This window comes from Talpa europaea, assembly GCF_964194135.1.
Source record: "Talpa europaea genome assembly, chromosome: 10".
In the NCBI taxonomy this organism is placed as follows: domain Eukaryota; kingdom Metazoa; phylum Chordata; class Mammalia; order Eulipotyphla; family Talpidae; genus Talpa; species Talpa europaea.
The window spans coordinates 45,403,404-45,414,940 of NC_140077.1; the positions used below are offsets into that span (position 1 = coordinate 45,403,404).

Consider the following 11,537-nt stretch of genomic DNA (forward strand, 5'->3'; position numbering starts at 1 on the left):
TTCATTTTATTTTTATCATGCTTGGTTTGTCTCTTACCAGTATTTTGGCTCCAGAGAGCAGGCTTTTCTTTGAGAATTTTTTTTGTCTATGTGCATTGCTGTTTGTGGGTGCAGACTTTTCCAGCACTCAGTCTGAGCTATAGAGGAAGCCAAAAAAAAATCTCGGGAAACTCACCACCATGTTATTCTTGAATCCTGGAATTACAGCTTATCTGCTTTCTTCTTTTCTACTTTTGAAATCTTATGTTTGTTTACACATGATGTCCAGGATTTTTTTTTTACTATACGTAGTTGGAAAGGTAGGGGGAAAGTTGTTTACTTTATTGGTTCGGAAACACAGTTCTAAGTTCCCTTTAAATCTGACACAAAAGCAATATTTTGAGAAGTTGGAAATATTATCTTGGTTGAAAACTTGTATATATGTGTACATTGTGAAATTTTTTTTTTTTATAGAGGCATGTTATTTATTTATTTGTTTGTTTGTTTGTTTGTTTATACATGCACTGGGTACAGTCAGAAGCACGGGAGGGTGAGAGAATTCACCAGAGCCAGAGCGGGGTGCAGAGCAGGCAGAAGGACCGAAGTACACTGCTGAGGGGAGCAGCGGGCGGCAGGAGAGGTCTGCGCGCCATGTGGGACCCTCCTGCGGTGGCTGGGGAGCAGCCGGGGATTGAACCGTCACCGCAGAGGCCGCGGGCAGCTTCGCAACCCAGCGCTCAACCGCTGCGCCACCGGGGAGGCCCTGCATTGTGAAATTAAATTCTGCCCCTCCACAGCAAAAACATGCATCAAACAGACATTTTCTCTTAATTTTAAGACTTTTACAAAAAGACAGCCACCACTTTTAGAGCTCTCTTTGACAACAGAAATCATAAGAGCGTTTTTTTTTTTTTAATTATTTATGCATACAAGAACTGGGGTACAGGCCAGAGGTGTGGGGGATGAGAGGATTCACCAGAGACAGAATGGGGAACAGAACAGGCAGATCGACTGAAAATACACTGCTGAGGCAGTGGGCGAGTCAGGAGAGGTCTGCTGCTCCATGTGGGTAACTCCCTAGTCAGGATCGAACTCATGCTGCAGTGGCTGAGGATAGCTTTGTAGGTTACATCTTAACCCCTTGCGCCACCAGTGAGGCCAGGAGCATTTAAGTCATCAAGTTATTAATGGTGCCAACACAAAAGCAAGACTGGGTCACTTTGCCAGTCGGTGGAGTACTGTCTTAAAACCTTGGTACTCTTGTTACTGAATCACTTTTCTAGAGTTTGACAGAGTATAGATAAGACAAATTTGGTATTTGTTCTACAATGATGTAGGATAACCAAAGGACGACCCAAATAATAATATAGACACCTGACACTTCCCTATAGGCCTTAAGACTTGGGTACATCTGCAGAGAGATGTTGTTTGTCCCTGATGAAATCATGATATTTGGTCTGTTTTTAGTAGCGCATGAACAATTTGAAGATTAGGGGATACCTAATGGATCAGAAAAATTGAAACTGTATCCGTGGAAATGGGCAGTTGGAAATTTTTTTTTTTTTTAACATTAACTTTTTTTTTTTTTTTAAGATTTATTTATTTATTTATACAAGCACTGGGTACAGTCAGAAGCACGGAGGGTGAGAGAATTCACAGAGCCAGAGCAGGGAGCAGAGCAGGCAGAAGGACCGAAGTACACTGCTGAGGGGAGCAGCGGGCGGCAGGAGAGGTCTGCGCGCCATGTGGGACCCTCCTCCGGTGGCCAGGGAGCAGCCGGGGATCGAACTGGCGCTGCAGAGGCTGCCGGCAGCTTCGCAACCCAGCACTCAACCGCTGCGCCACCGGGGAGGCCCGCAGTTGGAAATTTGTCTGAGTAAAACAGATTTTATTTTTTCCCCTAGAATGGAAATAACTTTATTGCTGTCTGATTATGAAAATATTACATACTTTTGGCCAGAAAATAAGAAAATGTGCAAAAATGTTAAGAAAATAAAAATTAGAGCTAACCTTTTAAAAATATATATATTTTTAAATATTTATTTATTTATGCATACAAGAACTAGTGTGCAGGCCAGAGATGTGGGGATAAGAGGACTCACCAGAAACAGAATGGGGAGCAGAACAGGCAGATCTGCTGAAACACATTGGTAAGGGGAGCAGTGGGTGAGACAGAAGTCTGCTGTGCTGTGTGGGTCAGCTCCCTGGCCAGGGATCGATCTCAGGCCTCAGTGTTGATAGCATAATAGTGCTGAGACTTAATCCCTACGCAACCAGAGAGAACCTAAAAATATTTTGATGGATATCCTGCATTTTAGTTTTATAAAAGTATTCATTTAGGTTTACAAAATAATTACATTTGTCTATGTTTTGAAATGATCTTCGTTTTAAGCCTATTTACCATCTTTTCTTAGCAACTTTAAAATCTGTAATATTACTGATTACATTCCACATGCTAATATTGCATCTCCTTGACTTATTTATTTTGTAGCTGGATCAGGTTTGCTGTTTCACCCACCCTCCATCTTTCCTCCCTGGTCTTAACCACCATCTATTTTCTGTCTCCTTGATTTTATTTTGCTTGTTTTGTTTTTTAGATTCCATATGTAAGTGAAATCATACAGTATTTGCCCCTCTGTCTGGCTTATTTCTTTTAGTATAATACCCTCAAGGCGCATCCTATGTTATGGCAATATTCTTTCTTTTTCATCCCTGAAGTAGTCTATCATATATATAGTCCTGACACTTAACAACAGGGAATGCATTATTAGGTAATTTCATCATTTCATCATGTGAATGTCACTGAGTATACTTACACAAACCTAGATGGTATAGCCTATTATTCACTTGGGCTGTGTATAAGGATCACCATCAGATATGTGGTATGTGATCTATCATTGACTGAAATTTTCTTAGGTGGAACATCAGTGGACTTCTAACTTAGGTTGTTTTCAAAGCTGACTACTATAGATAATGCTACAAAGAACACAGGGTGTATGTGTCTTTTTAGATTGATCTTTTAATTTTCTCTGGATAAGTACCAGAAGTGGAATTGCTGGATCATGTGGTAGTCTATTTTTAGTTTTTTGAGGAACTTCATACTGTTTTCCAACAATGCATGAGGGTTCTCTTTTCTTCACACAGATGCCAACATTTATTGCATAAATATTTGTTTTTTAGCAAGGGGATCATGCTGAATGCTCTTTAATGTCTGTTTGTATATACCACATTATGGACATCATATATTATGCCAGTTGATAAAGGTCTACACCATCATATCATAGTTAATCTAATGGAATTCTTTAGCCTGAAAATGATGCTGTATTATTTGACTTTGCATTTCTATGCTTACTCGTGATAGCCTTTTCTATATGTTTTGTGAATTTCCAGTTCATATTACCTACTTTTTCCCCTCTGGGATTGTTAGCTTTTTAATGTTTGTTTGTAAGAGCTCCTTATATATCTACTCTGGATCTTCAAAAAACAGTAGAAATGTTTTCTAAGTTTATTTTAAACTTTGTTCATAGTTTTTTTCAACTAGACATTCAAATTTTTTCCCCCTTTATGGTTTCTGCCTTTGGTGGCCAAGTTATGATATGACAGTGCATTTATATATTTATTTATTTATTTATTTATTTATTAAAACCACTTATTTATTTATTTATACAAGCACTGGGTACAGTCAGAAGAGCGGGAGGGTGAGAGAACTCACCAGAGCCAGAGCGGGGAGCAGAGCAGGCAGAAGGACTGAAGCACACTGCTGAGGGGAGCAGCGGGTGGCAGGAGAGGTCTGCGTGCCATGTGGGACCCTCCTCCAGTGGCCAGGGAGCAGCCGGGGATCGAACCGGCACTGCAGAGGCTGCGGGCAGCTTCGCAACCCGGCGCTCAACTGCTGTGCCACCGGGGAGGCCCAGTATTTATATATTTAAAATAAATTGAAAACAAAATTTTTCTTTTTCACTCAATTTTTTTTTGGATTCTGGATTATGAGGCCTCAGTTGGGCACTCTGTACTTTGGTTCCTTCAGTGTTAGTTACAAAACTTGTCCTTCTGTATTCATTTTTAGCATATAGTGAAATAGTATTTATCAATAATTTACAAATTCCATTATTGAGGTATCTCTTCTCTTCAACCTGAATTATAAAATCTGCATTTCTGCACTGAAAAATAAAGTGGTTGTAGGTAAAAATGTAACTTTATGAAGAAACAATAAAAAGTAATCAATTATGTACACAAAAACATTAAAATGATATAACATTGTGATCTGCTCAGTATTATGATGAAACATTAATTCAAATGTAAAGTGTTAGAAACTATAGCATTATTAGTATATTTCTTGTTAGACCTACTTATAAATAATATTTATCAAAATGATTTTTTTGTCATTATAAAGGATAGAAAATTGACTGCTTTTGTGTAGCCAGCACTTATTGTTAGAGTGCTGTCATAGTATTTTCTCATGTGAACTGGTTTTTCCAGAAGTGTGGGTATTACCTCAGTGCCTCCTTGGTTTAAGGTCTATCCCATAATGGTCAGCTTCTAGCAGTAATCTGCAAAGTAGCACTTTATGCCAGGTCTGATTTTTTTCTGCTACTGCTGTTAAATTGATTTAGTGGTTTCTATAATTCTTATATCAGAACAATAGTTTTCATTAGTTTGTTGTAAAATTTTTCTCATGGCACAGAACTATAAGTAATTAAAATCCATATTTTTCTCCTTGATTCTATGCCCAAGGTGTAACCAATTTTGATTGTATGATGTCCCTTTGACAGGCATTTTCCATGCTTATGCAGCGTTTTTGTATACAGCATTAATAAATGAAAAATTATTAGCAGGCAGTTTTTGTGGTTGGCAAATAAATTGATACTTTGGGATTAGAAAAGCCCGTGCTGCTGAATTTATTTACCAAAAATATTTAAAAAAAATTTTTTTAAGATTTATTTTTATACAAGAACTGGGGTACAGGCCAGAGGCGTGGGAGGATGAGAGAATTCACCAGAGACAGAGTGGGGAACAGAACAGGCAAACAGACCAAAAGCACTGCTGAAAGGAGTAATGGGCCGACAGGAGAGGTCTGCTTCACCATGTGGGAATCTACGTGGCCGGCCAGGAATCGAACCTGCGCTGCAGAGGCTGTGGACAGCTTCACAGTGCTGCACTCAACCCGCTGCGCCACCAAGGAGGCCCCTGTTTACCAAAAATATTTATGGACAAAAATACCTGAAGAAATGTGTTACCAAGCAAAAGTATTAACCCAAAAAAATGCTTTTATTGAAGAATACGTACAACTGTCATATGAGATAGCACTGAGCATCTCTGTTATTTGTCATTCAAGGGTGCAACTGGAAACAGATTTGAAGATTGAAAAGGAATGGAGACAGACTTTGCAGGAAGATCTTCAGAAGGAGAAAGATGCCTTGTCTCATCTTAGAAATGAAACTCAACAAATCATTAGTCTTAAAAAAGTAAATGGTGGTAAAGCTTTCAAAATTATATCTGATGAAAGTTATTTAAAAAGATAATGAAGTCATAATTTACACTGATACCAAGGTAACAGTATTTAGTGATCTTAAAAGACATTACTAATGGAGAATATTGGTAGAGCAGTTATAAAAGAGCTTTGGACTATTCTCCTTTTTTTAAAAAAAACTAAAGGGTATGTGTTTAATTAATGATAGATATACAATGTGGAGTTTCTTGTTTCTTTTAAATTGCATTTTCTGCCTTTCATTGTTTTGAAGGAGTTCCTTAACCTCCAGGGTGAAAATCATCAATTGCGAAAAATATATCATGAACAGGAGCAGGCTCTTCAAGAATTGGGCAACAAACTTAGCGAGTAATTTCTCTTTTTTCCTACAACTAGTCATTGACTTTTTAGGAGGTATGAGAGTGCCAAACCAAATTAGAAAAGAAATAAACTATTAAAGAAAAACAAAACTCAAAGAAGCTTTAAAATTAACAAGTAAGACTATAGATTGGAGAGATTTTGTTGAAAGTTATGTTCAAATTAGTAGATCTTAGCTCTAATGTTGTTTAAATCTTTCAAATCAAAGAATGAAGATGTTTATTTAATATATTTTTCTCAGAAGCCAACATTTCAAAATGTCTGGAGAGATCTTTTTCAGACTGTTTTGAGAAGGAGCCAACATTGTGAGAAGCTGAGGGTATTTTATGCCATTTGGAGTTTGGGCATAGCCTATATATTGCCTGGTTCATGTGATGAATAATACTGCTGTAATTAAATGAAAATGCCAATATCATTTTTAAAATAATGTTTCAGTAAAGTGACTTTGGCCAGTATTTTTTTTTTTTTGGCCAGTATTTCTTTTAAAAGTAATTTTTTAATTTACATTTTTGCTTTAGCACATTTAGAAATATTGAAAATTTAAAAATATAATCCCACTAGCCAGTGAAGATTATTAGAATCATGTAGTATAGTAATCATGTAGCAATTTTATGCAATAGGGAAAACCAATACCTTTCTCATAAATTACTAAATGTTCTGTTTTAATATGTGTACTGAACTTGGACCTATTTGTAATCTTTTTAGATCAAAACTTAAAATAGAAGATATAAAAGAAGCCAATAAAGCATTGCAGGTGAGTAGAAAGTCTTAAGTAGGAAGGTGTAAATGTCCCTGAGTCTCCAGTGGAAGGTAAAATCCTGCATTGTAAATCTAAGGTTGATCATTGTAAATCTAAGGTTGAGGCCTCCTTGATGGCACAGGGTTAGGTCTCAGTGCTGGCAAGCTATTGCCAGCCACTGTGGCATGAGTTCGATCCCTGGCCAGGAAGCTAATCCACATGGCGCAGCAGACCTCTCCTGTCTCACCTGCTGCACCCCTCAGCAGTGTATTTCAGTAGAACCACCTGTTCTGCTCCCCCCTGCATCCACACCTCGGCCTACATCCTAGTTTTTTTTTTTTTTAGATTTTTTTTTTTTTTTTAAGATTTATTTATTTATTTATACAAGCACTGGGTACAGTCAGAAGCGCGGGAGGGTGAGAGAATTCACCAGAGCCAGAGTGGGGAGCAGAGCAGGCAGAAGGACTGAGGTACACTGCTGAGGGGAGCAGCGGGCGGCAGGAGAGGTCTGCGCGCCATGTGGGATCCTCCTCCAGTGGCCGGGGAGCAGCCGGGGATCGAACCGGCGCTGCAGAGGCTGCGGGCAGCTTCGCAACCCAGCGCTCAACCGCTGCGCCACCGGGGAGGCCCTACATCCTAGTTTTATATGCATAAATAAATAAAAATATATCTTTAAAAATAATAAATCTAACGTATTTTATTATTACTGAATCCCAGGTGTATAGAGAAAGAAACACTGAATGCAGAGCTGGGATAATGGGGCTCCAGCTCTTTCCTGTACCTCTTTAGTCATATATTGTAAAATAATCTTCCTTTTGGAAATGACCTTGGAAATAATTTTGTCCACTTTCCTACAGATTGTGACATGATTATAATTGCCTTTGAACTTGAAAAATCCTTGCATTCCCATGCCAATCTATTACCTTTTAGTTTTTGATCCTCAAGTCACATATCCTCATGGAGTTTCAGTTTTTTCTTCAAATGGGCTTTTATTACCAAAAAAACAAAAAAACAAAAACCCAGCAACAACAAAAAAAGCCAAAGAATGCTTAGACTTTTTAAAAAATGGTAGCAGTCTCTTGTTCTTTGCCCCTTTTCCCATTATCAATCCTGCTACATGAGGGGAGTACCTTTCTTTTAGTTGTTTCTTCTGGCATTTACCCTCCCATTTCTAAATGATATGCAGGTATGTGTTCACTGTTAATTTAAAGTCCTTTTAGTTTAGACCTGGCTATTCCCTGGTTCACATGGTGACTGTTGCCCCCTCTCATCCTGACCTGTCTTCTCTTCACTGGCTTCCCATTATAAAGTAAAAGTTCGTGTGGAATTCATTTGCCTTATATTTATTCAGATCACTTAAATAAATACTGTTCTTTGCTGGGCCAGGTATTCCGATTGTGTTTCTCTCGAACTATTTTTTATCTTAAAGATTTATTTATTTATTTATACAAGCACTGGGTAGTCAGAAGCGTGGGAGGGTAAGCGAATTCACCAGAGCGGGAAACAGAACAGGCAGACCGACGAAATACACTGCTGAGGGGAGCAGCGGGCAGCAGGAGAGGTCTGCGTGCCATGTGGGACACTCGCCCAGGGCTGGGGATTGAACCGGCGCTGCAGAGGCTGCGGGCAGCTTCGCAACCCAGCGCTCAACCACTGCACCACCAGGGAGGCACCTCTCAAACTATTTTTTATTTCCTCTGAAATTGCCTGATTAAGTTTAGTTGAATTTTAACATCTGTGTTTTCTTATACTTTCAAACACTTCTCCAAAAGTTTTCTTGATAACCTCCTCCTACAGTTCTTGACTCTTCTGTTCCTGTGGTTGGTCTAGTTGCCCATTCTGACATTTCCCTCTGCTGCCGTTCTTAGAATTCTCTTTACCCTTCTCATGTTAGCTCCTATTACCCGAACCCTACAACTTCTTTCTTGGCTTACTCCCTTGTTTTGGCAATGCATCCTGTAGTTGCTTCTTGGAAATTATTTTAAGATTTTTCACATCTGCATATGCCTTTATTACTGTTCTAACATTTTTGCAGGAGATGGGTATGGATGTCTACCCCAACTCTCATTTAACTGCAGAATATTTTTCATTGTTAAATATATCATGTATATAAGAGTACACATGAAGTACAATTTAAAAATACTGGCATACTCTATTTTAATTTGTGATGGAACATGACCAGTACCTTAGAAGCCCCCATGTGTGTTCCATGAGTGTGTTCTCCTATAGTAACTATCCTTTATTTTGTGTTAGTCATTGTTTAAGGTTTTTTTTTGTCAATCTGTAACAAAATATTATATAGATTTCCCTGCTTTTATATGTATAAAAGTGTATAACGCATTTTTTCTTCCTTGTCATTGACCAGTTGATGGGTCTGTTTTTTAAAGAGTCTCTCACATTCTTGATTTTTTCTGACTGCCTGTTTAATAGTATTTTTAAGTTAGTTCCTCTATTCTTATTGCCTGTAATTTGGGAGTTAGTTAAATATAAAGACTTGGTTAGACTTAGGCAACCTCTTGGTGAGACTATTTACTTCTCCTCCCATATTTTTAATATTCAGCAGACTTTTATTTGCTCAGTTTTCCTCTAAAATAGCACTTTATTATTTTATTGCTTAAGGATATTCACTGTAGTTTAAAATTGTATTTTGCTAACACCACTCTTTCTTCTGAATCCCATTCTTGGATTTGTTTCTTTGGCAGAGCAATCTCATAGCCAAATCGTTCCTCAAATGTTGGTTTTCATTATGAGCAAAGAAATCTTGGAAGCCTTGTGTGTTGGTTGGTAGATAGGGATAGCTTGCTATAGTCTGGTAGATCTCGCTCACCATAGAGAAATCTATTAACTCAGCTACAGTTGAGGACCCTCTCAAAATTATGTTAGTATCTACAAGACTTTTCTGGGGAGTTGAGATTCTTTAACCCTAATATCCTTTCTGGGAAGTGTAAGTTGGGTGGCTGACATTCTGGAACTGGGCAGAAAAAAATAGCCATTTGTTTGCAGAGCAATAGCTTGTTCCCTTCTAGACTTGGCTCTATATATAATCATCTGCTTCCTGAAGGAAGCTACTTAAGCTGTCTGGAACTCAAGTTTCCTCATGTATAAAACAAGAGGTATAGGAGCTGATCTCTGAAGCCCCTTGCCAGCTGAAAGGGTTGTCCTACAATGTACAGCCTTTTCCCTTGGGAGAGGTGCAGGGTTAAGTTGAAATCAAAGAAGTGTGGAAGGCCAACCCTGATGTCAGGACCGTTATTGGTGAGCCTAATAATGCTGCTTGGAGTTTGGCTTCACATCAGGTTCTCCACTCCTTACAGATATACCTGGATTGAAACAAAATTGCTTTTTTTTTTTTTAAAGATTTATTTATTTATGCGTACAAGAACTGGGGTACAGGCAAGAGGTGTGGGGCAGGTGAGAGAATTCACGAGACAGAGTGGGGAACAGAACAGGCAGACTAACTGAAATACACTGCTGAAGAGAGCAGCGGACGAATCAGGAGAGGTCTGCTGCATCATGTGGGTAGCTCCCTGGCCGGGGATGGAACTCGTGCTGCAGTGTCTACATACAGCTTCATAGGTTGTGTCTTAATCCCTTGCGCCACCCGGGAGGCCCTACATGCGAGATTTTTGATTGGAGAGATTTTTCTCTAATTAGGTGACATGGCCCCTGTGCTTCAGAGGTGCTTTATAGGTGACACTTTATCTTCCAAGTTGGGTTGTTATGCTTAGATCTTTGGAAGCAGTAGCATTGTGGCTTGGTTTGAGGCTGTTTTATAAAGAAACATGAGTGAATTGAGATTAATCAGAAGCACTGAGGACGCTTCCTTCACAGGGGTCTACTCATTGTAAAACTGGCATCACCTAACAAAGTTGCTTTCATAAGGGAAAAATGTTTTCTGGTTAAATGAGAAATTTTTAGAATCAGGTTACTCTGGCTTGTTTAGTTTACATGTTTTCTACTAAAGTTTCTATAGTAGTTATTAAGTTTATGAGTTACAGAACTTGAGGGAAATAATAGCTGTGTAAAACTGAATTTAAGGTTAAGCTTAACCTAAAATAAACATGATTTCCAAATTTTCTTCAGATTTTGAGGACTTACTATGTAAGGTATACATAATGCCAAGTATATTTCAGCATGAAAATTTATCTTTAAATATTGCTGGGCTGAATAATTCATTAGTTATTCCCATCAATAGATTGTTTTTTAAAAAAAACATGGAAATGTTCAAACTGACTCTACTGGGGCCTCCCCGGTGGCGCAGCGGTTGAGCGCTGGGTTGCGAAACTGCGCGTGGCCTCTGCGGCGCCGGTTCGATCCCCGGCTGCTCCCCGGCCACCAGAGGAGGGTCCCACATGGCGCGCAGACCTCTCCTGCCGCCCGCTGCTCCCCTCAGCAGTGTACCTCGGTCCTTCTGCCTGCTCTGCTCCCCGCTCTGGCTCTGGTGAATTCTCTCACCCTCCCGTGCTTCTGACTGTACCCAGTGCATGTATAAACAAAACAAACAAACAAACCAGCAAACAAATAAATAAAGCATGCCTCTATAAAAAAAAAAAAAACAAAAAACAAAACAAAAAAAAAAACAAACTGACTCTACTGTGAAGGGTGATTTTTTTTTTTTTTTTTTTAGTGTTATTGAGTGTTAATGGTCATACTTTTCCTCCTACTAGGGATTGGTTTGGTTGAAGGACAAAGAAGCAACGCATTGTAAACTTTGTGAAACGGAATTTTCACTCTCTAAGAGAAAGGTAAGGGGTAGTGAGTCTGTACAAGTTTTGGTGTAAAAATGGCTTCTAATTTTTATTCAGTTTTTCTCATTTTTCCATTTGCTAGCACCACTGTAGAAACTGTGGGGAAATTTTCTGTAATGCTTGTTCTGACAACGAACTGCCTTTGCCTTCTTCACCAAAGCCAGTACGGGTTTGTGATTCCTGTCATGCACTGCTGATTCAGAGATGCTCATCTAACTTGCCCTAA

At 38.9% G+C, this 11,537-nt stretch overlaps 1 protein-coding gene across 1 annotated transcript in view; it reads left to right on the forward strand.

Annotated features, from left to right (window-relative positions):
• RUFY2 (RUN and FYVE domain containing 2) overlaps positions 1-11,537 on the forward strand; it is a gene marked incomplete at both ends in the record, with an annotated part of 32,685 nt that extends 21,148 nt beyond the window's left edge. Inside the window, 5 exon segments of the mRNA XM_084245204.1 lie at positions 5,315-5,444; positions 5,721-5,815; positions 6,530-6,578; positions 11,231-11,308; positions 11,394-11,537. Coding sequence (XP_084101330.1) covers positions 5,315-5,444; positions 5,721-5,815; positions 6,530-6,578; positions 11,231-11,308; positions 11,394-11,537 — 496 coding nt within the window.